Here is a 26,071-nt window from a genome sequence, read left to right on the forward strand (position 1 = left end):
AGGCCAAAAAGCGTGGTTCTTTCGGCAAGGGCGAAAGCCAGCTGGCCACCACTGAGGCCCAGGTGTGAGCTCAGTATTGCCCTATTGGGGAGGAGGGGACGTGCAAAAGTGGTCAAGCCCAGCTGCGGGGGAAGGGCAGGAGCCCCAGAAAGGGCGGAGACCCGCCCTTGAGCAAGGGCGCAGGAGCACAGCCTTGCCCCACCCACGGAACCTAGGCTTGTGGCCTGTTTTGGGAGCCGGCTCCTCCTGCGGGGGTGGAGCCAAAAGCCCAGAACAGGCAGAGTCCCGCTACTGAGCATGGGCATGCAGTCTCACCCGGCCTGTGGAGCCAAGGCTTGCAGCCGTCCCACGAGCAGGCTCCTCCTTCAGGGGTGGGGCGAAAGCCCAGAGTCAGGCAAAGACCCGCAGCTGAGCAAAGGTGCTCACCCCTGCCCTCAGGGCCAAGCATAACGCCATCCGCGAGGGCCGGGTGAAGGCCAAAGCCACCAAGGCTTTTACACCCGAGCACGTGAGCACAGCCAATCCCGTGAAGGAGAGGTGGAAACCACAGCAACAGCCCCAGTGGGCAGGCACCAGCAATGCCCATACCCAAATTCCCTAGGTATCAACAGCAGAGCAGGTGGTGGGCCTGCAGACAGACCACACCTAGGGAACACAGAGGCCACACACCAGTGGACTCCAGTAGCCAAAACCTTCTTTTACACAGACAAAATGAAAAGGCAGAGAAATGCAACACAAATGAATCAAGAGAAATCCCCAGAAAAGGACCTGAATGAGTCAGATATACCCAAATTATCAGATGCAGAGTTTAAAATAACAATTGTTAGGATGCTCAAAGATATTAGAACAACAATAGATGGTCATTATGAACACCTAAATAAATAGCAAGTATAAAAAAGGATACTGAAATATTAAAAAAGAATCAGTCCGAGATGACAAATACAATATCAGAAATGAAGACCACAATGAAAGGAATTAGAAACAGGATGGATAGAGCTGAGGATCAAATCAGCGAGTTAGAGGACAAGATAAAAAAAAGGCACGGAAGCAGAGCAGAAAAAAGAAAAGAGACTCAAAAAGTCTGAGGAAACTCTAAGAGAGCTCTGTGACAACATGAAGAGAAATAACATCTACATCATAGGGGTTCCTGAAGAAGAAGAGAAAGAACAAGAGATAGAGACTTTGTTCAAACATATCATAGCTAAAAACTTCCCTCAATTGAGGCAGGAAAACATCTCACAAGTTCAAGAAGCACAGAGAACTCCATTAAAGAGAAACCCAAAGAAATCTACACCAAGACACATCATAATTAAAATACCAAAGCTAAGTGAAAAGAGAAAATATTAAAAGCTGCTAGAGAAAAAAAGACCATCACCTACAAAGGAGCCCCCATAAGGATGACTTCTGACTTCTCAACAGAAACACTTGAGGCCAGAAGGGAATGGCAAGAAATATTCAAAAGAATGCAGAACAAGAGCCTACAACCAAGACTACTTTATCCAGCAAGGCTATCGTTTAAAATTGAAGAAGAAATAAAAAGTTTTCCAGACAAAAAAAAAAATTTCAAGAAATTCACTACAACCAAACCAAGGCTGCAAGAAATGCTAAGAGGCCTACTGTAAATAGATCAAAGGAGAAAAAGAATATAGCAAAAGGGGAATACAGTTTTAAAGAATAAAGTGGGGAGTGACGTCACGGAAATGGCGCCGTGAGCAGCGCGTCCGACAGATCTCCCCAAAATCACAACAAATTTATCAACTAGAAACAGGAAAATTTATCTTCGGAGCAAACTGAAAGCAAAAGGACTGTTATCACTCGAATCTGAGAGACGAGGGTGTGGAGGAAGCTACCGCAGGGACGTTCATTCAAGCCGCGAGAAAGTGCGCCGGTGTGCTATCAACAAGACCACCCGCAGATGCCAATAAGAAAGAGGAAATCGAATATTATGGATACAAAAGAAAGAGAGGTAACACAAATAGATGTGGAAAAATCTATGGAGAAAAGACTTAACATATTGGAAGCCTTGGAGCTAAATGACAGAGAATTTAAAATAGAAATCTTAAAAATACTCAGAGATATACAAGAAAACACGGAAAGGCAATATAGGGAGATCAGAAAACAACTCAATGAACACAAAGAATATATTACCAAGGAAATTGAAACTATAAAAACAAATCAAACAGAAATGAAAAACTCAATTCACGAGCTGAAAAACGAGGTAACAAGCTTAGCTAGCAGAACAACCCAGATTGAAGATAGGATTAGTGAAATAGAAGACAAACAACTTGAGGCACAACAGAGAGAAGAAGAAAGAGACTCAAAAATAATAAAAAACGAGAAAGCCCTACAGGAATTATCTGACTCCATCAGAAAGAATAACATAAGAATAATAGGTATATCAGAGGGAGAAGAGAAAGAAAATGGAATGGAGAATATACTCAAACAAATAATAGACGAGAACTTCCCAAGCCTGTGGAAAGAACTAAAGCCTCAAGTTCAAGAAGCAAACAGAACACCGAGTTTTCTTAACCCCAACAAACCCACTCCAAGGCACATCATAATAAAGATGACACAAACCAATGACAAAGAAAAAATTCTCAAGGCAGCCAGGGAAAAGAAGAGTACAACATATAAAGGAAGGCCTATTAGATTATCATCAGATTTCTCAGCAGAAACTCTACAAGCTAGAAGAGAGTGGACCCCAATATTTAAGGCCCTGAAAGAGAGGAACTTTCAGCCAAGAATACTATACCCATCAAAGCTATCCTTCAAGTATGAAGGAGATATAAAAACATTCACAAATACAGAAAAGATGAGAGAATTTATCACGAGAAAGCCCCCACTCCAGGAAATACTAAAGGGGGTTTTCCAACCAGATTCAAAGAACAAAAGAAAACAACACCACAAGTAACAGCTCCACCAAGAACACAATAAAACCAAACTTAAACTGTGACAACAAAGGAAAAAAAAAGGGGGGGAGAGAATGGAGATTAACAGTAGCAAAGGACAATGAAGTGCAGAAATACTTATAAGATAGGGTACTACAATGAATATGGTAGGTACCCTTTTCATTACTTAATGGTAACCACCCTTGAAAAAACCACCACAAAAACACATGACTTAAAAAAGGTAGCAACAGAGGAAAGAAGTATGGAACACAAACAAACAGAAACAAATGATAGAAAAACAAAAGAGAAGAATCAAACTAGATACAAAACTAACAGAAAGCAATTTATAAAATGGTAGTAGGGAACCCACAAGTGTCAATAATTACACTAAATGTAAATGGATTAAATTTACCAATAAAAAGACACAGAGTAGCAGAATGGATTAAAAAAGAAAATCCAACTATATGCTGCCTACAAGAAACACATCTAAGCAACAAGGATAAAAACAAATTCAAAGTGAAAGGCTGGAAAACAATACTCCAAGCAAACAACACCCAAAAAAAAGCAGGTGTAGCAATACTCATATCTGATAATGCTGACTACAAGACAGAAAAAGTACTCAGAGACAAAAATGGTCACTTCATAATGATTAAGGGGACACTGAATCAAGAAGACATAACAATCCTTAATATATATGCACCAAACCAAGGAGCACCAAAATATATAAGACAGCTACTTATTGACCTTAAAACAAAAACTAACAAAAATACAATCATACTTGGAGACCTCAATACTCCGCTGACGGCTCTAGATCGGTCATCCAAACAGAGAATCAATAAAGATATAGTGGCCTTGAACGAAATACTAGAACACCTGGATATGATAGACATCTACAGGACACTTCATCCCAAAGCGACAGAGTATACATTTTTCTCTAGTGTACATGGAACATTCTCAAGAATTGACCATATGTTGGGCCACAAAGACAATATCAGCAAATTTAGAAAAATTGAAATTGTACCAAGCATATTTTCTGATCATAAAGCCTTGAAACTAGAATTCAACGGCAAAAAAGAGGGGGAAAAACCCACAAAAATGTGGAAACTAAACAACATACTTCTAAAAAATGAATGGGTCAAAGAAGAAATAAGCGCAGAGATCAAAAGATACATACAGACAAATGAAAATGAAAATACGACATATCAGAATCTCTGGGATGCAGCAAAAGCAGTAATAAGAGGAAAGTTCATATCACTTCAGGCCTATATGAACAAACAAGAGAGAGCCGAAGTAAACCACTTAACTTCACACCTTAAGGAACTAGAAAAAGAAGAACAAAGACAACCCAAAACCAGCCGAAGAAAGGAGATAATAAAAATCAGAGCAGAAATAAATGAAATAGAGAACAGAAAAACTATAGAAAAAATCAATAAAACAAGGAGCTGGTTCTTTGAAAAGGTCAACAAAATTGACAAACCCTTGGCAAGACTCACCAAGGAAAAAAGGCACAGGACTCAAATAAATAAAATCCAAAATGAAAGAGGAGAGATCACCACAGACATCATAGATATACAAAGAATTATTGTAGAATACTATGAAAAATTATATGCCACCAAATACAACAATCTAGAAGAAATGGATAAATTCCTAGAACAATACAACCTTCCTAGACTGAGTCATGAAGAAGCAGAAAGCCTAAACAGACCAATCAGCAGGGAGGAAATAGAAAAAACTATTAAAAACCTCCCCAAAAATAAAAGTCCAGGCCCAGACGGTTATACTAGTGAATTCTATCAAACATTCAAAGAAGACTTGGTTCCTATTCTACTCAAAGTCTTCCAAAAAATTGAAGAAGAAGCAATACTTCCGAATACATTTTATGAGGCCAACATAACCCTCATACCAAAACCTGGCAAGGATGGCACAAAGAAAGAAAACTACAGACCAATATCTCTAATGAATACAGATGCTAAAATTCTAAACAAAATACTGGCAAACCGAATACAACAACATATTAAAAAAATAATACATCATGATCAAGTGGGATTCATCCCAGAATCTCAAGGATGGTTCAACATACGCAAAACGGTTAACGTAATACACCGTATCAACAAAACAAAGAACAAAAACCACATGATCTTATCAATAGATGCAGAAAAGGCTTTTGATAAAATACAACACAATTTTATGTTTAAGACTCTCAACAAAATGGGTATAGAAGGAAAATATCTCAACATGATAAAGGCCATATATGATAAACCATCAGCTAACATCATATTAAATGGCACTAAACTGAAGGCTTTCCCCCTTAAATCAGGAACAAGACAGGGTTGTCCACTCTCTCCACTCTTATTTAACGTGGTGCTAGAAGTTCTGGCCAGAGCAATCAGACAAGACAAAGAAATAAAAGGCATCCATATTGGAAAAGAAGAAGTAAAGGTATCACTTTTTGCTGATGATATGATCCTATACATCGAAAACCCGAAGGACTCCACAAAAAGATTATTAGAAACAATAAACCAATACAGTAAGGTCGCAGGATACAAAATTAACATACAGAAGTCCATAGCCTTTCTCTATGCCAACAATGAAATATTAGAAAACGAACTCAAAAAAATAATCCCCTTCACGATTGCAACAAAAAAAATAAAATACCTAGGAATAAACATAACAAAGAATGTAAAGGACCTATATAATGAAAATTACAAAGCATTGTTAAGGGAAATCGAAAAAGATACAATGAGATGGAAAAATATTCCTTGCTCTTGGATAGGAAGAATAAATATAATCAAAATGGCCATATTACCCAAAGCAATATACAAATTTAATGCAATTCCCATCAAAATTCCTATGAGATTTTTTAAAGAAATGGAACAAAAAATCATCAGATTTATATGGAACTATAAAAAACCCCGAATAGCCAAAACAATCCTAAGGAAAAAGAATGAAGCTGGGGGCATTACAATACCTGACTTTAAACTATATTATAGGGCCACAATAATCAAAACAGCATGGTATTGGCAGAAAAATAGACACTCAGACCAATGGAACAGAATAGAAAGCCCAGAAATAAAACCACACATATATGGTCAAATAATCTTTGATAAAGGGGCCAACAACACACAATGGAGAAAAAAACCTCTTCAACAAATGGTGTTGGGAAAACTGGAAAGCCACATGCAAAAGAATGAAACTCGACTACAGCCTGTCCCCGTGTACTAAAATTAATTCAAAATGGATCAAAGACCTAAATATAAGACCTGAAACAATAAAGTACATAGAAGAAGACATAGGTACTAAACTCATGGACCTAGGTTTTAAAGAACATTTTATGAACTTGACTCCAATGGCAAGAGAAGTGAAGGCAAAGATAAATGAATGGGACTACATCAGAATAAAAAGTTTTTGCTCAGCAAGAGAAACTGATATAAAAATAAACAGACAGCCAACTAAATGGGAAATGATATTTTCAAACAACAGCTCAGATAAGGGCCTAATTTCCAAAATTTACAAAGAACTCATAAAACTCAACAACAAACAAACAAACAATCCAATAAAAAAATGGGAAGAAGACATGAATAGACACTTCTCCCAGGAAGAGATACAAATGGCCAACAGATATATGAAAAAATGCTCAGCTTCATTAGTTATTAGGGAAATGCAAATCAAAACTACAATGAGATACCACCTCACACCTGTTAGATTAGCTATGATCAACAAGACGGGTAATAGCAAATGTTGGAGAGGCTGTGGAGAAAAAGGAACCCTCATTCACTGTTGGTGGGACTGTAAGGTAGTACAACCATTATGGAGGAAAGTATGGTGGTTCCTCAAAAAACTGCAAATAGAACTACCTTATGACCCAGCAATCCCTCTACTGGGTATATACCCCCAAAACTCAGAAACATTGATACGTGAAGACACATGTAGCCCCATGTTCATTGCAGCACTGTTCACAGTGGCCAAGACATGGAAACAACCAAAAAGCCCTTCAATAGAAGACTGGATAAAGAAGATGTGGCACATATACACTATGGAATACTACTCAGCCATAAGAAACGATGACATCAGATCATTTACAGCAAAATGGTGGGATCTTGATAACATTATAAGGAGTGAAATAAGTAAATCAGAAAAAAACAAGAACTACATGATTCCATACATTGGTGGAACATAAAAATGAGACTAAGAGACATGGACAAGAGTGTGGTGGTTACCAGGGGTGGGGGGAGGGAGGACAGGGGGAGAGTTAGGGGGAGGGGGAGGGGCACAGAGAACTAGATAGAGGGTGGCGAAGGACAATCTGACTTTGGGCGAGGGGTATGCAACATAATTTAATGACAAAATAACCTAGACATATTTTCTTTGAATATATGTACCCTGATTTATTAATGTCATCCCATTACCATTAATAAAAATTTATTTAAAAAAAAAAAAAAAAAAAAAAAGAATAAAGTGGCAATAAAAATTACATATCAATAATAACCTTAAATGTAAATGGATTAAATGATCCAATCAAAAGACATAGGGTAGCTGCATGGATAAGAAAACAGGACCCGCCTGACCAGGCGGTGGCGCAGTGGATAGAGTGTCGGACTGGGATGAGGAAAACCCAGGTTCGAGACCCCGAGGTCGCCAGCTTGTGTGCGGGCTCATCTGGCTTGAGCAAAAAGCTCACCAGCTTGAGCCCAAGGTAGCTGGCTCAAGCAAGGGGTTACTCAGTCAGCTGAGGGCCCACAGTCAAGGCACATATGGGAAAGCAATCACTGAACAACTAAGGTGTAGCAACAAAAAACTGATGATTGATGCTTCTCATCTCTCTCTGTTCCTGTCTGTCTATCCCTCTCTCTGACTCTCTCTCTGTCTCTGTAAAAAAAAAAAAAAAAAGAAAGAAAACAGGACCCATACATATGCTGTCTACAAGAGACACATCTTAAGCCAAAAGATGCACATAGACTGAAGATAAAAGGATGGAAAAAATATTTCATGCAAATGGAAATGAAAAAAAAGCTGGGGTAGCAATACTTATATCAAACAAAATGGACTTTAAAACAAAGGCTATAGTAAGAGATAAAGAAGGTCACTACATAATGATAAAGGGAGCAATCCAACAGGAAGATATAACCATTATAAATATCTATGCACCTAATATAGGATCACCTAAATATATAAAGCAGACTTTGATGGATTTAAAGGGTGAGATCAACAGCAATACTATAATAGTAGGGGATTTTAATACCCCACTAACATCACTAGATAGATCCTCAAGTAAGAAAATTAACAAAGAAACAGCAGACTCAAAGGACATACTAGATCAACTTGATTTACTATATAGATATCTTCAGAACCTTTCACCCTAAAGCAGCAGAATATACATTCATTTCAAGTGCTCATGGTACATTCTCTAGGATAGAACACATGTTAGGGCACAAAAGTGGTCTCAACAAATTTAGGAAGATTGAAATCATATCGAGCACATTCTCTGATCACAATGGCATGAAACTAGAAATCAACCACAACAGAAAAATTGAAAAATACTCAAACACTTGGAAACTAAATAGAATGTTATTAAGTGCTTCAATGGTGGAAAGGAAGGTCATTGAGCTAAAGCCTGCCAGACTTACATGCCTCTGCTGTGAGGAAACAGGGACACTGGAAGGTAGGCATAAAAATGAGACTCAGAGACATGGACAAGAGTGTGGGGGTTATGGGATGGGGGGAAGGAGAGAGAGAGGGTTGGGGAAGGGGAGGGGTACAAAGAAAACCAGTTAGAAGGTGATGAAAGACAATTGGACTTTGGGTGATGGGAATGCAGCATAATCTAATGTCAAAATAATCTAGAGATGTTTTCTCTGAACATATGTACCCTGTTTTATCAATGTCACCCCATTAAAAGTAATTTTAAAAATAAATAAATAAATAACCACAATCTTCACATCTGAGCACATTCTGCTTCGACTGCCTGAAAAGCCCTTCTCACTGCCTCCTTGGCTAACTCTTCTTCATCCTCTAAATCTTAGCTTGGGTATTGCCTCCTCCAGAAAACCTTCCCTTATTTTTCCAAGGCCTCTTATGCTTTCTGAACACCCCCTTGCTAGCAATGATGACATGTGTAGATAGTGCCCCAACACTTGTCTCTGCCAAGGGAGCAAGGACCATATTCTATGTGATCCACAACACCCCACACACTGTGAGCCCTCAATAACTATTTGACTAAATAGGACAAAGGCTGATAGCATATTTTGGGGACAGGGCTGAAGTCAGGAGAACAGGTAGAATGGTTAAGAAACCATAAAAGAGGAGATGGGCTTACAGAACACCCAGAAAGACGGAGACCTGTGTGAAGGTCAGCCTCTAGCCTTCTGGGAGGGCCAAGCTCACCTCACAGTGATAACATTCCACATGGTAGTCTCTGTCCATGGACACCACACGGATGGTTGTTTCACAGCCCTGAAAAAAGAGACGGGGTTCACACACAATAAGCAAGCTAGGATGTGACGTGAATTGTGCGTGGGGACACACCTACACCATGTGCTCTTGTCATGGTGGACGGGCACTCCTGCCATGTGAACACCCACATCAGGGTTTCCATGGGGCTATAATGGGCCTCAGTAGATGCACGAATGGATGTGCGTGTGCCTGGGCACCCGTCCATGGCTGCAGCCAGAAGCATGCCCACGTGTCCATGAGAGCCATTACACGGGTGTAAATGTGCAGGGACATGTTCTTTTCTGTTCTTTGGAGTCAGGAGATCACTGCCAGTCCTGCTTGCCCAGCATGGGACAGAACAGCATGAGTGGGAGACACAGCACCTGAGAGAGCCGCACACCCAAGGATGTCTCTGCAGAGACTGGCCCTCAGCTCATCTGTCCCCCGTGACCTCTGCCTACAGAGGTAACAGAGCCAGGGAGCAGTCCTCCTTCCATCGATGGGCAATGGAGCGGAGGGTGGCCAAGGAGAAGGGGCCACCACTTCCCTCTAACTCATGCAGGTAAACCACACACCCCTCAGTCCCGAGGGACATGGAGGAGGAGCATCTGCTCATCCCTCCCACGTGGGCCCCAACAGCCAGGGCTGACCTGGGTAGGACCAAGCAGGGGCCAGGCTGGGCCAGGCACCTGGTCATCTCCTGGTGAGTGGTTCCTACCTGTGCAGGAAGGATAGGACGAGCACAGGAGGCACATTTTGGTGCAAAAACCCTGAAGAAGGAAAGGAAACCAGAAGTGACCAGCTGAGTGACCAGAGACCAAGGGCGCAGGGCAGACCCACCCACAGTAACCCCATGATATGGCCTAGATGTCAGACACATTGGGGTGGGAGCAGCTTCTGCCATGCCTTCTTGGCAATGGCCTTTTATCTAGCTTCCTAATTCACTCACCTCCATTCCATCACCTCCTCCAGATAGCTTCCAGTTTCACTTGGCCCTCTCCCTCATGCTTCCTGCAAGTTCCTTTCCCCCTAAAGTGCAGGTTTGGGCCACCCTCTAGCTGAGACCCCTGCGAAACCTGGCTGCACACTGAGTACCAGGGACCTAGGGCAGTTACCAACCCCATGCAACGCAGTCACAGTAAGGGAGAATGGATTGGCTTTTCACATGGATACCTGAGAGGCAGGAAAAGACTCTGCAGAGACCCAAATCCCCCATCCTAGGCAGAAGAGGCCTGGCCTGGCCTGGACCGACCCAGGGAATAGAGGGAGAGATGCTGGTAGGGCACCGAGGAGCGTCCCCACCACTAGAAAAAGGGAAGCATGCAGGCAAAGAAGGGGAGGGAGAGGAAAGAGATGGCTGGGGACTGACCACCCAAGAGAGAGGGCTCAAGGCAAGAGATCTGTGCCTTGACCCCACCACTGAGTACAAAAAAGGGAAGACTGGAAGTGAAAAGGCCAAGAATGGAGAATACAGACAGGCAGGCCAGGAAAATACTTCCAAGCAGGGCAGAAGTCACACCTGCTCCCTACGCCAGCTACTCACGTGTGATAATCTCTGACACAGTAGATGTTGTTCTCCACGTCCACAGTGAAGGGCACCCCATCCAGGCACCCATTGCACACGGAGCACCGGAAGCAGCCTGGGTGATAGGACTTCCCAAGGGCCTGGAGGATCTGGGGGTGGGAGGCACTGAAGGGTCAGTGCAGGTGGAAGGCTCAACACCGCCCCCGGAATAGGCTCTGGCTCTGAGCCCTTGGCAGGTCTGCAACAGGTGAAAAGGGTGGGGTCCTGAGTTTGCCCATGTCAGAGGGGCTCCAGGAGGCTGGGGGAGGTTCTCACCATCTCCATGATGAGGTGTCCACACACGCTACACTTGTCAGCCGTTTGCTGGAACCCGGAGTACTGGCAGGGACACAGGATCCAGGATGTTACGTGACAAAGGGGCATTCACTGCCAAGCCAGCACCTGCCTCCTGTCCTCAGATGTCCATGCAAATCAGGGGTGCCCGGCTCCCACCCATGGCACCAGCCAGTGCACAGCTGTGACTCACCAGGAAGTCCTCCTGGCAGTATACCTTCTCGCCCACATTGTAGAACGCCTTCCCACGAAGTCGTCTCCCTGCAAGGACGAGGGTCGAGAAGGGTGTCCCTGGGCCGCTGGAAACCACGGATGGGGCCCCTGCTGCCATTTTTTCAGCACCCTCCTCCAATAGATGAGAAGTGGATTATTCCCTTTAATGTTATCATCGTGATACTATTTAACTTTTTAAATGTATTTCTCAATTACAGTTCATATACAATATTGTATTAGTGTCAGGCATAGAACTCAGTGATTAGATATGTCTAGTCACCCCAGTAACTCTAATACCCACTTGGTACCACACCTAATTACTACAATATTATTGACTGTATTCCCTATGCGGTACTTCACATTCCTCTTTTTTTATAGCAAAAAAGAGACAGAGAAACAGGAAGAGAGAGATATAAGAAGAATCAACTTGTAGTTGGCGTCAGTTTAGTTGTTCATTGATTGCTTTTCATATGTGCCTTGACTGGGGGGGCACCAGCCGAGCCACTGACCCTTGGCTCAAGCCAGCAATCATAGGATCATGGTGATGAGCCCTTGCTCAAGCCGGCAACCCCACACTCAAGCTGATAAGCCTGTGCTCAAGATGGTGACCCTGAAGTTTTGAACCTGGGACTTTAGCATCACAGGTTGATACTTACCTACTATGCTACCACCAGTCAGGCCCCTGTGACTATTTTGTAACTGCCAATTTGTACTTCTTAATCCTTTCACCTTTTTCACTCAACCCCCAACCCCCGTCCCACCTGGAATCCATCAGTCTGTCCTTTTGTCTCTGAGCCTGTTTCTGTTTTATTGTTTATTTTGTTTCTTTAATATTCCACATATAAGTGAAATCATATGGTACTTGTCTTTCTCTATCTTGACTTATTTCCCTCGGCATAATAACCTTAGATCTGTTCATGTTGTTGCAAATGGTAATTTTTTTTTTTAATTCAGTGAGAGGAGGGGAGGCAGAGACAGACTTTAGCATGTGCCCCGATCAGGATCCACCCGGCAAACCCACTAGGGGGCAATGCTCTGCCCACCTGTGGCATTGCTCCATTGCTCAGCAACCAAGCTCTTCTTAGCACCTGAGGCAGAGGCCACAAAGCCGTCCTCAGCATCCAGGGCCAACTCGCTCCAACCAAGCCATGGCTGCAGGAGAGGGGGTGGAGAGAAGCAAAAGGGGGAGGGGTGCTTCCACTTCTCTCCCCTTTTTCTCTCTCTCCCTCTCTAAAAATCAATTAAATTTTTTTTTAATTTTAGATACTTTTATTATTTTTAAAAATTTTATTATTGGTTTTTTAGAGAGAGGGGAGGAGAGGAAGAATCAGGAAGCATCAACTCATAGTAGTTGCTTCCTATATGTGCCTTGACCGGGCAAACCCAGGGTTTTGAACCAAAAACCCCAGTATTCCAGGTTGACGCTTTATTCACTGCCTCACCACAGGTCAGGCAAAAAAAAACTATGATCAAAAATAAAAGGTTAAATAGAACATGTGGTCAATCGAACTATTGTAAGAGGTTGTCAAAGCAAAAATATGAAGAACTAACATAGCAAATTAAACTGATGTTCTAATTTATTTTTTTAATCACAAATATTTCCGTTAAACTGATAGCACTTTTCAGAATGACTTTCCTTATTCAATGAACATCAGAAGGACAACACTCACCAGGTGAAGGAGCCTAATATGAAGGATGTGTCCTTGTCAAAACATCAGCCCCAACAGCTTTGAGAGGCATCTCCATGACAGTGAGGAGAGACACAGAGCCTAACCAGAGACAAGAGGGCACCTCCTTCACTTGCTGAGGGCATCCATGGAAACCCATAGCTGACACGAAACAGAAAAGTAAAACGATAAATGTTTATCCCCTTAGGAAAAGGGGAGTAAGAGTCAGGCAGTGTACGAGCATGGGCAGTAGGAAGTAAAGGCCTTCATTGGCCCCGCTGGGTAGCTCAATTGGTTAGTGTTGACCAGACATGTCAAGGTTATGGGTTCAATCCCTGGTCAGGACACATATAAGAATCAACGAATGAATGCATTAATAAATGGAACAAGTCAATGTTTCTCTGTTTCTGTTTCTCTCTCTTCCCCTTCCTCTCTCTCTCTAAAAACAATAAATAAAAATTTTAAAAATGTGTAAATAGCCAAGAAGCCAACAAAAAGATGTTCAACCTCACTAGTCCTCAGGGAAATGCAACTTAACCACACTGAGAAACTACATCATACACCTTAGAATGGCTAAAATTGCCCTGACTGGTTTGCTCAGTGGTAGAGCGTCAGCTCGGCATGTGGAGGTCCTGGGTTCGTTTCCCAGTCAGAACACACAGGAGAAGCACCCATCTGCTTGTCCTCCCCTCCCTTTCTCCCTTATCTCTCTCTCTCTTCCCCTCCTGCAGCCATGGCTTGACTGATTGGATCATGGCAGCCGTGTGCACTGAGGATGGCTCCGTTGTGCCTCTTTCTGAGGTGCTAAAACTAGCTATGTCCACCTGAACGGGCTAACTAGCACAGTGGATAAAGCACTGACCTGGAACGCTGAGGATCCAGATCCAGGTTCAAAACCTCAAGGTTGCCTCCTTCACTGCAGGCTCACCCAGCTTGAACATAGGGTCACAGATATAACCCCATGGTCACTGGCTTGAGCCCAAAAATCGCTGGCTTGAAGCCCAAATCTCTGTGTTAAGCCTAAGGTCGCTGCCTTAGGCAAGGGGACACTAGCTCAGCTGGAGGTCCCCCACCCCTGGTCAAGGCACATAAAAGAAAGCGATCAATGAACAACTAAGATGCCGCAACTGTAAGTTGAAGCTTCTATTCTCTCTCCCTTCCTGTTTGTCCCTATCTATCCCCTTCTCTCTCTCTTGCTTAAAAAAAAAATTGTGGGCCCTGGCTGGTTGGCTCAGCGGTAGAGCGTCGGCCTGGCGTGCGGGGGACCCGGGTTCGATTCCCGGCCAGGGCACATAGGAGAAGTGCCCATTTGCTTCTCCACCCCCACCCCCCCCCCTTCCTCTCTGTCTCTCTCTTCCCCTCCCGCACCCAAGGCTCCATTGGAGCAAAGATGGCCCGGGTGCTGGGGATGGCTCCTTGGCCTCTGCCCCAGGTGCTAGAGTGGCTCTGGTGGCGGCAGAGCGATGCCCCGGAGGGGCAGAGCATCGCCCCCTGGTGGGCAGAGCGTCGCCCCTGGTGGGCGTGCCAGGTGGATCCCAGTCGGGTGCATGCGTGAGTCTGTCTGACTGTCTCTCCCCGTTTCCAGCTTCAGAAAAATACAAAAAAAAAAAAAAAATTGTGGGCCCTGGCCAGTAGGCTGAGTGATAGAGCCTCTGCCCGACATGTGGAAGTCCTGGGTTCGATTTCCCAGCCAGAGCACACAGGAGAAGCACCCATCTGCTTCTCTACCCTTCCCTCTCTCCTTTCTCTCTGTCTCTCTCTTCTCTTCTTGCAGCCAAGGCTTCATTAGAGCAAAGTTGGCCTGGACACTGAGGATGGTTCCATGGCCTCCACCTCAGGCACTAGAATGGCTCTGGTTGCAACAGATCAACGCCCCAGATAGGCAGAGCATTGCCCCCAGTGGACTTGCCAGATGGATCCTGGTCAGGCACATGCAGGAGTCTGTCTCTCTGCCTCCTCGCTTCTCACTTCAGAAAAATACAAAAAAAAAAAAAACTGCTTGGTTGCAAGCATGGCCCCAGATAGGTAGAGCCTCATACCAGACGGGGTTACTGAATGGATACTAGTTGGGTGCATGCAGGATTCTTTCTCCCCTCCTCTCACTTATAAAAAAAAAAAAACTGCTAAAATTAAAAAGACTACAATGCCAATTTTTGGCAATAATATAGAACAACCTAATTCTCATATTTCTAGTAGAAGTATAAAATGGTACAAGCCCTTTAAAAAACATTTTGGCATTTCTTATGGAGTTAAACATACACTTAGCCTATGACCCAGAAATTCCACTTCTTGGAATTCAGCCAAGAGAAATGAAAATAAGAATGTTCACAGCACAATCTAGTACCTACCAACAGTTAAATGGATAAATAAATTGCAGTATCTTCATACAATAAATTTCTACTCAGCAATGAAAAGGAGTTACAATTCCTTTAGTTCATGCAAGAACATGAACAACAGAAAAGACATGCTTAGCAAAAAAAAAATCAATCACAAAATACTATATACTACATGACTATACATATCAAGTTCGAGGACACACCTATGTGGTAGGAATCAGAACACTGGTTAGGTGGGTACGATGAGGGAGCATACAGGAAACTATAAAAGGGCAAGATAGAAGTTTTTACTGAACTTTAAATTTGCTATATCTGCCCCGGCTGGTTGGCCAAGTGGTAGAGCATCAGCAGGACATGTGGATGTCCCAGGTTCAATTCCTGGTCAGGACACACAGGAGCTGCGACCATCTGCTTCTCCACCCCTCCACCACCCTTTCCGTCTCTCTTTCTCCTCCTCCTGCAGCCATGAATCGACCTGCTCAAGTGAGTTGGCCTCGTGCACTGAGGGCAGCTCCATGGTCTCCACCTCAGGCACTAAAAAAACAGCTTGGTTGCAGAGCAATGGAGCAACACGGCAATTACCCCAAATAGGCAGAGCATCGCCCCCTAGTGGGTTTGACAGGCGGATCCCAGTCAGGGCCCATGTGGGAGTCTGTCTCTGCCTCCCCTCCACTCACTAAAAAAAAAAAAAAGCCCTGGCCGGTTGGCTCAGCAGTAGAGCGTTGGCCTGGCGTGCGGGGGACCCGGGTTCGATTCCTGGCCAGGGCACATAGGAGAAGCGCCCATTTGCTTCTCCACCCCCTCCCCTCCTTCCTCTCTGTCTCTCTCTTCCCCTCCCGCAGCCAAGGCTCCATTGGAGCAAAGATGGCCCAGGTGCTGGGGATGGCTCTTTGGCCTCTGCCCCAGGCGCCAGAGTGGCTCTGGTCGCGGCAGAGCGATGCCCCAGAGGGGCAGAGCATCGCCCCCTGGTGGGCAGAGCGTCGCCCCTGGTGGGTGTGCGGGGTGGATCCTGGTCGGGCGCATGCAAGAGTCTGTCTGACTGGCTCTCCCCGTTTCCAGCTTCAGAAAAATAAAAAAATAAAAATAAATAAAAATCTATGACTTTGAGAGGTATGAGTTATATAAATATATACACTTATCCAAAATCCTTTCACTATAAAAAATTGTTCTTGAAAACAAAGATAAATGTAAAACACTTGTGCCAGAGAAAAGAAGAGGTCAAAGAATGATGGGGACATGTCAAAGGGCACAGGAGCCAAATGGAAGGGACTTCCACTAGCCAAATTTGAAACAATTTATGTATCAGAAAGAATAATGACCATATTGTAAAATCTTTCATGAATAAAAATCCTTAAGTATGTAAGAATACTCATAACGCCTGGGCCGGCAGGTTCAGTGGAGAGAGTGTTAGCCCAGCATGAGGACGTCCCAGGTTCAATCCCCAGTCAGGACACACACGAGAAGTGACCATCTGCTTCTCTTCCCCTCGCTCTCCCCTTCCTCTCTTTCTTCCCCTCTCGCAGCCAGTGGCTCAGTAGGTTCGAGAGTCGGCACCGGGTGCTGAGGGTAGCTTGGTTGATTTGAGCATTGGGCCCCGACAGGATTGCCGGGTGGATCCCAGTCTGGGCACATGCACAAGAGTTTGTCTCTCTATCTCCCCTTCTCTCACTTAGAAAAAAAGGGGGAAATACTCATAAAAGAAAAAAATACATTTTCCCCCATTCAAGTTTAAAACTTTCCTTAATAGAAAGTTTTCAAACATTCCCTGGGGAAATGCAGTGAACACAGACCTCAAGGAATTCTCACAGGCATATTCCCACAACCAAAAATTACAAAACAGGCCCTGGCTGGTTGGCTCAGTGGTAGAGTGTCGGCCTGGCTTGCAGGAGTCCCAGGTTCAATTTCAGGCCAGGACACACAGGAGAGGCACCCATCTGCTTCTCTACCCCTCCCCTTCTCCTTCCTCTCTCTCTCTTCCCCTCCCGCAGCCAAGGCTCCATTGGAGCAAAGTTGGCCCGGGCCCTGAGGATGGCTGCATGGCATCTGCCTCAGGCGCTACAATGGCTCTGGTTGCAACAGAGCAACGCCCCAGATGGGCAGAGCATCGCCCCCTGGTGGGCATGCCCCGTGGATTCCGGTCGGGCACATGAGAGAGTCTGTCTGACTGCCTCCCCATTTCCAACTTCAGAAAATACCAAAAATAAAAAATAAAAAATTACAAAACACATGAGAAAACAAGGATCGTGACCAAGAGAGAGGAGAAACAGTAAATAGTAGGAGTTCAGAAAATATCAGATACTGGAAATATTAGATGCATAATATAGTATAGGCATGTTTAATATGCTTACAAAATAAAACCAGATGTCTAAAGCATGAGATTACAAAGATTTCTTGGAGAGGACATTAAAAGCAACATTTCTAAACAAAGATTCATTGGTCCTTATTAAGAATTTCTTTTCTTCAGAAGACTTCATTTAGAACGTAATGAAGTACAATTGGGTTAGGTAAAAAAAATTATGGCCCTGGCCGGTTGTCTCAGTGGTAGAACATCAGCCTGGCGTGCGGAAGTCCCGGGTTCGATTCCCAGCCAGGGCACACAGAAGAAGCGCTCATCTGCTTCTCCACCCCTCCCCCTCTCCTTCCTCTCTGTCTCTCTCTTCCCCTCTCGCAGCCAAGGCTCCATTGGAGCAAAGATGGCCCGAACGCTGGGGATGGCTCCATGGCCTCTGCCTCAGGTGCTGGAGTGGCTCTGGTGGCAACAGAGTGACACCCCGGTGGGCAGAGCATCGCCCCCTGGTGGGCGTGCCGGGTGGATCCCAGTCGGGTGCATGCGGGAGTCTGTCTGACTGCCTTCCCGTTTCCAGCTTCAGAAAAATAAAAAATAAAAAATAAATTTATATCATACATAACCAACAAAGAACTTTTATCCAAGATGCGTGAGGAACTCCTACAATAATGGAAAGATAAATGTGTTTCTGCTGTTGCAAAAACAACTTCTCAAAAATGATTTGACTTAACACTGTGCCTGTATCATACTTTTATAAAATAAAATATTAAAGGGCCTGGCCAGGTAGCTATGTTGGTTAGAGCATTGTCTCGATACAACAAGGTTGCAGGTTCAATCCCCAGTGAGGGTACATACAAGAATCAATCAATGAATGCATAAATAAGTGGAACAACAAATCGATGTTTCTCTCTCTCTTTCTCTCTTTCCTAGGTGGTCCATGGTGCAAGAGGGGCCAGAAAGAGGTTACCTACCACAGGAGTCACAGGTGAAGCAATCGGTATGATACAGGCTCCCCATGGCCTGGCACGCTTGCCTTGCTCCGTAGATACCAAGCCCACACTTGATGCAAATGCCTGTGGGAGAAGAGGCAGGACAGAGCAGTTAGTACCATAAATATGCAGCTGGTGCATCCAAATCCCAGCCCTAATGCTCCCCACCAGCCAACATTGGGCAAGTGAACTTCTCTAGGCCTCCATCACGCACTCACTAATGCCTAACCTGGGGACGATACAGGGACCCACTACTTAGGGTTAGTTGCTGTAGCTGTTCAGCAGAGCACCTGGTACAGAGCCATCCTCACCATCAAAATCATCATGACTGGTTTATACCTAGAAAGTCACCCACGGCCTGCTCTTGGGACTACAGAAAAATCCTTTCTTCTGTCTATGAGACAGAAAGAATGAAGACCACACAGACACAAGCAGAGCAGTCACTGACCCTCCCCGGTCATACCGTCCTCATCTGAACCATAAGGCTCACTTTTTTTTTTTTTTTTGTATTTTTCCGAAGTTAGAAGCAGTGAGGCAGTCAGACAGACTCCCACGTGCGCCCAACCTGAATCCGCCCAGCATGGCCTCCATTGGGGCTGCAATCATTCTAGCGCCTGAGGCAGATGCCATGGAGTCGTCCTCGGTGCCCAGGCCAACTTTGCTCCAATGGAGCCTTGGCTGTGTGAGGGGAAGAAAGAGAGGAAGGAAAGGAGAAAGGGTAGAGAAGCAGATGGGTGCTTCCCCTGTGTGCTCTGGCCGGTAATTGAACCCGGGTCCTCCACACACCGGGCCAACGCTCTACCGCTGAGCCAACAGGCCAGGGCCTGTCTGTGTGATTTTTAAGTAGGGTAGGCAGAGCAGGTTCTGGTGATCAGGTGAGATCTGAGCAGAGGTTTTAAAAATAAGGATCGGGGCCCCAGACAGGTGGTTCAGTAGATCAAGTGTTATCATGGTGCACTGAGGTACAGGTTCAATCCCTAGTCAGTACACGTATGAGAAGCAACGAGTGCACAACTAAATGAAACACCTTGATGCTTCTGTCTCTCTCTCTCAGAAAACAAAAGCAAAAAAATATATTTTTTAAATATTTTAAAGAAAAAAGGGAAGCTGCTCTAGAAATGACTGGGTGGAATCGGAGACCACCCCTTGCAGCACAGGGTGGGGAGCCTAGCAGGCAGAGGAGGGGCGGTACTAGAGAGGTCGCCAGCAATGCCAGGGCAAAGCCTGACACTACCCCTAGGAGACTCCCTGACCAGCCCTCCTGCAGACCCAGCCCACAGGTGGCCAGCCCACACAGCAGAAGTCCCCTTCCCAAAGTTACCCAGAGTGTCCCTGTCCCCAGAGGGCTTGAAGAATGTTCCACCTGCCCTCTGAATCCAAAATCTTCTGGCTGCTCTAGGACACGCTGCCCTCACCCATCCCCTCCTGCGTTCTACCTGATCTCTCTCCATCACATTTAACCGTGATGAAGCCTCTTCCAGCTTTAAAAAGACTTTCTCTTACCATCGGCCACCCATTTTCTTCCTCCCCTCAATCAAGGAAGAAAGCTTAGTTCTACACTGTCATCTCCTAACTGTGCAAACTCATGACTTCCTCTTCACATACTGCTGGAAGGGGACCTCTCCTCTTTGGTTTCCAGGATATGACCTGCACCTGGCTTTCTGGTTCCTCTCCCTTCCCAGCTCTAGTGGGTATTCTACTCTGTCTTGGGTCACCCATGCCTGTTCTCCCAGGGGTAGGAGGGCTGCTTCATTTGCCAGCAAACCCAGGCAGGAATGTAGAGGTGGCTGCTGGGGACCTAGGTGAATGGAGGAGAGCCATGGCCACCAGAAGTCACAGCCATGCCTCGGCTCTGCTAACGGCTACTGGATGGACACGCAGGCCCAGCATTGCTAACGGTCCTAATTTTTCAAGAAAAGTGAGATATCTAGATTTCTATATGAAATCTTTCCATACTGAAATTACTAACATAAATGTTCCAAGAATGCAGATGGCAAACATACTATATGTAAAGGTCTCCCTGGGCAGTCCCAGACCCTCTCAACACCCCTCAGAGGGCTCTGCCCCAGCCAGGACCCCTCTCTGCACTCACTGCTCCACCTCCCAGATGGCCTCCAGACGACTCCAGGTCCAGAACAGAGGTCCAGGGTCCTCCATAAAACTGCACTTCCTCCAAGTTACTACTCAAGAAATGGCACTTTGGAGAGGCCAGGTTTCAGGGAACATCCAGGTCGGCTCTCTCCCACCTGCAACTCTGATCTCGGCCCCTGTGCCCTAATCTTTTTTTTTTTTTTTTTTTTTTTTTTTTTTTTTACAGAGGCAGAGATAGACAGGGACAGACAGACAGGAACGGAGAGAAATGAGAAGCATCAATCATCAGTTTCTCATTGCGCGTTGCAACTTCTTAGTTGTTCATTGATTGCCTTCTCACATGTGCCTTGACAGTGGGCCTTCAGCAGACCAAGTAACCCCCTGCTGGAGCCAGCGACCTTGGGTCCAAGCTGGTGAGCTCTTTGCTCAAGCCAGATGAGCCGGCGCTCAAGCTGGCGACCTCGGGGTCTCGAACCTGGGTCTTCCGCATCCCAGTCCGACGCTCTATCCACTGCGCCACCACCTGGTCAGGCTGTGCCCTAATCTTGACTGAATTCCCTTCCCTCACTCCCACCACCTGATTCACCATCATCAATTTTCATCCCAACGGTCATTTCAACATCCTCATGGTATCACAGCCTGGCCCCCAATCACACATCCCAAATATTGGAGCCAGACTTTTCTTTCTTTTTTTCACTTTCGTAAAAAAATTTTAGGAAATTATATTTAATGGAGTGAAATTGATCAATAAGAGCACACACAGGTTGCAGGTGAACATTTCTCTAAGACTTCTTTTTATTTTATGCGACAGAGACAGAGAGAATCAGATAGGGACAGACAGAAAGGAAGGGAGAGAGATGAAAAGTATCAATTCTTCATTGCAGCTCTTTAGTCTCCTTAGTTGTCCATTGATTGTTTTCTCGTATGTGCCTCAACCGGGGCTACAGCAGACTGAGTGACCCCTGGCTCGAGCCAGCAACCTTGGGCTCAAGCTGGTGAGCCTTGCTCAAAACAGATGAGCCCGTGCTCAAGCTGACTCGAGACCTCGGGGTCTCGAACCTGGGTCCTCCGCATCCCTATCCAATGCTCTATCCACTGCGCCACCACCTGGTCAGGCAAGACTTCTTTCTAAAGTGAAATGACCCACTCTAAACCTTCGCTCTTGTCCATCTACTTTGAATACCCAATCTTTTCTTTCACTTGTGTAAGTTATTGAACTACGTAGTGAATAAATAGAGGTCAGCTGCCTGAGGGACACAGGAAGAATGATGGGCTATGACCTTGCATCATGAGGTTTTTAGTTCTCTTTGATGTTTCCCTAAATATGTGCCTGCATCACTTTAACAAAAATATACAGAAGAAGAACCAGAAGCAGGAGGTACCTCAGAAATTCAGGGAGCAACCCAAGCCAGTAACGCAGTTGATCAGAGTGTCGTCCTGATAGCCAAGACCGTGGGCTCAATCCTCAGTTAGGGCACATCCAAGAATTAAACAATAAATGCACAGATAAGTGGAACAACAAATCAATGTTTCTCTCTCTCTCTCCACCATCCTCTTTCTCTAAAAACAATAAATAAAAAATAAACCTTTGAAAACAATTCAGAGAGCAGAGAGTTTTAAGGAGAGACAACTCCACCCATGAGATGTAGCAGTGACGTCCAGACCCACAAGGCCTGGGAAACACCCAGGAGAGTCACCAAGGTCATGAGCAAGAACTGGGTCAGCCCAGTAAGAGGAGATCAGAGTGGATGAGCAAAGACGATGCTAACCGGACACCCGGCTGAAAAGATGAGATGAAAGGGGCAACCAGACCTCGTGGCCATGCAGCTTTGGGGATTTTTGTTTTTAATAAGAAAAACCTTTTTTTAAGATTTTTTTAATGATTTTATTTATTCATTTTAGAGAGAGAGAGAAGGGGAAGAAGAGAAGGAAGCAGCAACTCCCCCCATATCATATGTGCCTTGACCAGGAAAGCCTCAGGGTTCCAGGTCGATGCTTTATCCACTGCGCCACCACAGGGCAGGGAAGACTCTTGTCCATATTTGTAACCAAAGGAAAAGCACCGGTGGGAACAGTAAAGGTGAAGATGGGGTTGGAGATGGAAGGGTATTTGTCCTCAGATGATGTGGACTTGAGAGCCTGTGGGGAAGGGAACAGGAAGCCATTGGGGAAGACAGCTGCTGACCTCAATTTTCTCAGCAAAGCAGGAAAGGCAGGGCTGGAGGAGAGAAGAAGGTTCCTGAGGGAATTAGAGGGAACTGACCAAGGCTTAGGACGATGAATGGTGCCAAGAAGACCAGAAGACCATCGCTCTGCCCCTGGCACGCAGGGAAAAAGGGAGCTGCAGCACAGGCACAGAGCTGGGCTCTGCAGGACAGACAGCGACTGGAGGAGGCAGAAGTACTAGGGAGATGCAGGCCACAGTCAGAGCTGAAGATGGCAGCAGCGCAGAAAAAACAGGGTGTGGCTCTGGGAGTGGGTGGCTGAGGACAAGGCAGAGAGGTCACCAAACTTAAAGAGATTCCGGACACCTGAGGCTGTTGGCTGGCTAAAGGCAAGGGACTCCAAACTCGGTGAGGAGAGACAGAGGGACAGCGAGGTCAGCTGGTGCCAGAGCCAGGAAGGAAGGGGCCAGAGAGGAAGAAACACCCTGAGAAACAGGTTCATCACAGATCAGCTGAGCTCAGGCTACCTGCAGATGTCCTTGTGCAAAATTTTATACTATTCAGTAAACCGCATTTTTAAAATCAGAAAAATGTTACCTAAATCTGGCTTCTCTTGGGGAAAAAAAGATATATTATCACTTACCTCTCCCTCCCACTTGGCTTCTATGGGCCGGAACTGAGGGGCAGCTCCCTTTAGAAAGGAGGACCCACTGCCCCTTATGGTCTTGTGCCTGGGACCCCTTCACTTCTCCCATTAGCTGCCTGGGTATAGCCACCTCCATTCCACACAGATTCATGAGTACCTGAAGAGGTCCCCAGAACACACCCCACCAGCTTCTGCAAAGCGTAGGGACAGGAGAATGAATGGCCTTCTGTCCACAAAGCAATGGAAAGTCTTTCTCCTCAGAAGACAGTCCGGAGAGGAAACAGCTTCCTAACTCCCTGCCTTTTCCCAGGACACTCCCAGGCCATGTCACAGCAGCCACACCACAAATTCTCACCCTACAGCTCCCAGATGTGCTTACCCTCCCAAAGGCAGCCCACACACTCCCTGACCACCTGACCCCTCCTGGTCTGCAGCCCAAGGGAATGGAGTGCAACAAGCCACATGCTCCTGGCCTGCTTTGCCCACATTCTTCCCTTTGCCTGCAATGCCCCATCTGACTGTCACATACAGCTTCCTCCTCCCCCCAGATCCAGTTCAGGGCGGTCCTGAGCTGCTAGCTGAAATGAATGCAGGAAACCCAGGACAGCCTCCATCCCTGGCAGGATGAACACCAGCCTCTCCCCTACCTCCATTAGAGTCCGCTGCCTGGACTGTCCACCCAGCAGTAAGGGAGGGAAGGAAGCCCCAGGCATCTTCTCAGAACCTCAAGCCCAAGAGTCCTATTGTTGTCTAAAGGACTAACAGGGTTCCGTGAGACCCAGGGTCCGAATGGGAAATGAGGACTCAGAAACTGGTGAGGTTTGCAAATGCTGTCCAGCAGGATCCCCTCTGGAAACATGCCACATACAAAGCAAAGCTTAGAGAGAGGACAGCCCAGAGACTGGCTTGGTCCCCTCTGCTACAGGGTGGACTCTCCCTCCCTCACACACTCTACCTCCAAGGGCTACCATCACCAAACACTCAGGTAAGAGTGGGTCCGGTGGCAACCCGGCCACTCCACCGTCCTGCTTACTGTCTGCAAATGACACTGCTGCCGGGAGGGCAAACACCGGGAGGATGGGTCCCTACACAATTTATCCGACCCTGCTCACAAAGTATCCAGTAGGATGAACAGAAGCAAGTGCCAGGAGTTAAGAAGAAATTAGTCGGAAATGGCTTGTTGTGCCTACATATTTACATGGCTTTTTCTCCCAGTTGGGGTAAGGGCTTCAACTCCCTTTCCCAGAGCCCCTTTCTGGCCGGGAGACTGAGACGCGAGGCCGGCGGTCCACACTCACACACTTCCGGCGAAACACGCCACCGGCTCCCCTTCTCATCCCGGCCCCTAACAACGCCCAGCCCCAGTCACCCAGGCTGTGCTCGACCGAGCCGGACGCAACCCCGGGGCCGTCCCGACCGCTCACCGAAGTAATCCCGCGCCGTGCGCGCTTCCAGCGCCCGCTCCAGCTCTCGGGTCAACGCCTCCAGCCGCCGCTCCGCCGCGCTCGGGCCGCCCTCTCGGCCCAGGGGCAGCTGGAGCGAAGGCAGAGGGAAGGGGGCCGGCCCGGCAGACTCGGGGGAGCGAGTCGGCGCGGGGCCGGGGCCGGGCAGGAGCAGGTCGGGGTAAGCTCCGGCCGAGCCGCGGGAGCCGAGACTGGACACGCTGGAGCGGGCGCTGCCCACCGACGGCGGCCCGGGACCGGGACGCGGGTCCGAGCGGCCTGAGCGCGGACTGCCGTGGCGCTGGTCGTAGCCCAGGCTGATGCCGCTGGAACGGGCGCTGCCGCTGCCGCCGCCGCCGTCGGAGCCCGCCAGGCTGGCCCGCGGGCTGCCCGCTGGCTGCGCGCTCATCTCGGGAGCCACCGCGCGCCGCGGGCCGCGCTCCCCACGGCTCAGTCCGTCCGTCCCGGCCTCGGGGCCGCTGGCGCCGCCCTTCCCTCGGCGGCCCAGCGCCGGCGCCGCCTCGTCTCCGGGCCCGGGCCTCGGCCCCCGCCAACCCCGTCCCGGAGAGTCGCCGCCAGGCTGCAGCTCCCGCAGGGCCAGCCCTGCCAGGAGCAGAGCCGCCTCGTCCTCGGCTGCCCGGGAGCGCTGCATGGTCCGGCCCGCCGGCCCTCGCGCGTCACCTCCGCTTCAGCTTCCCGCCGCCGCTCCGGCCGCGCCGCCGCATCGTCCGCCCGAACTCGGAGCCCGCCCCGGGACCCCTGGGCGCGGTGCGGGGCGGGGCCGATGCCGGGCTGGGGTCGCTCCGCCGACCACGCGCGGTCCGGGTCCGTAGCGCTCCGCTCAGTAACGCGCGAGGCGGAGGAATGTGCGCTCGGAGACGCCAGGACGCGCCCCCTCCTCCCGCCGCCGCACGGGGGCGAAGGGACTCCTTTGTGGGGGCAGGAATGCGAGGAAGGAGACGGCACTGCGGCCTCTGGTATGTGGGGGAGTGGCGGCGGCGGCGCTCGGAGCGTGCAGGAGCATGGAGGGGCGCGGAGGCACCGCCGGAACGCCGCGCCG

General features: G+C 47.1%; 1 protein-coding gene across 3 annotated transcripts in view; it reads right to left on the reverse strand.

Moving 5' to 3' along the window:
• WTIP (WT1 interacting protein) overlaps positions 1-25,864 on the reverse strand; it is a 31,128-nt gene extending 5,264 nt beyond the window's left edge. Inside the window, exons 1-7 of one of the 3 annotated variants that reach the window (XM_066349537.1) lie at positions 24,994-25,008; positions 18,650-18,751; positions 11,369-11,521; positions 11,158-11,220; positions 10,861-10,991; positions 10,036-10,087; positions 9,270-9,338 (exon numbers count right to left, since the gene is read on the reverse strand). In XM_066349537.1, the coding sequence (XP_066205634.1) occupies positions 9,270-9,338; positions 10,036-10,087; positions 10,861-10,991; positions 11,158-11,220; positions 11,369-11,506 (453 nt within the window). In that variant the 5' untranslated portion in view covers positions 11,507-11,521; positions 18,650-18,751; positions 24,994-25,008. Of the gene's footprint in view, positions 1-9,269; positions 9,339-10,035; positions 10,088-10,860; positions 11,081-11,157; positions 11,221-11,368; positions 11,522-18,649; positions 18,752-24,993 lie in introns of all 3 variants that reach the window. The other 2 variants (XM_066349535.1, XM_066349536.1) reach the window with 2 other exon arrangements.
• Positions 25,865-26,071: the final 207 nt, after the last annotated feature.

Source organism: Saccopteryx leptura, chromosome 9 (genome assembly GCF_036850995.1).
Source record: "Saccopteryx leptura isolate mSacLep1 chromosome 9, mSacLep1_pri_phased_curated, whole genome shotgun sequence".
Taxonomy (NCBI): domain Eukaryota; kingdom Metazoa; phylum Chordata; class Mammalia; order Chiroptera; family Emballonuridae; genus Saccopteryx; species Saccopteryx leptura.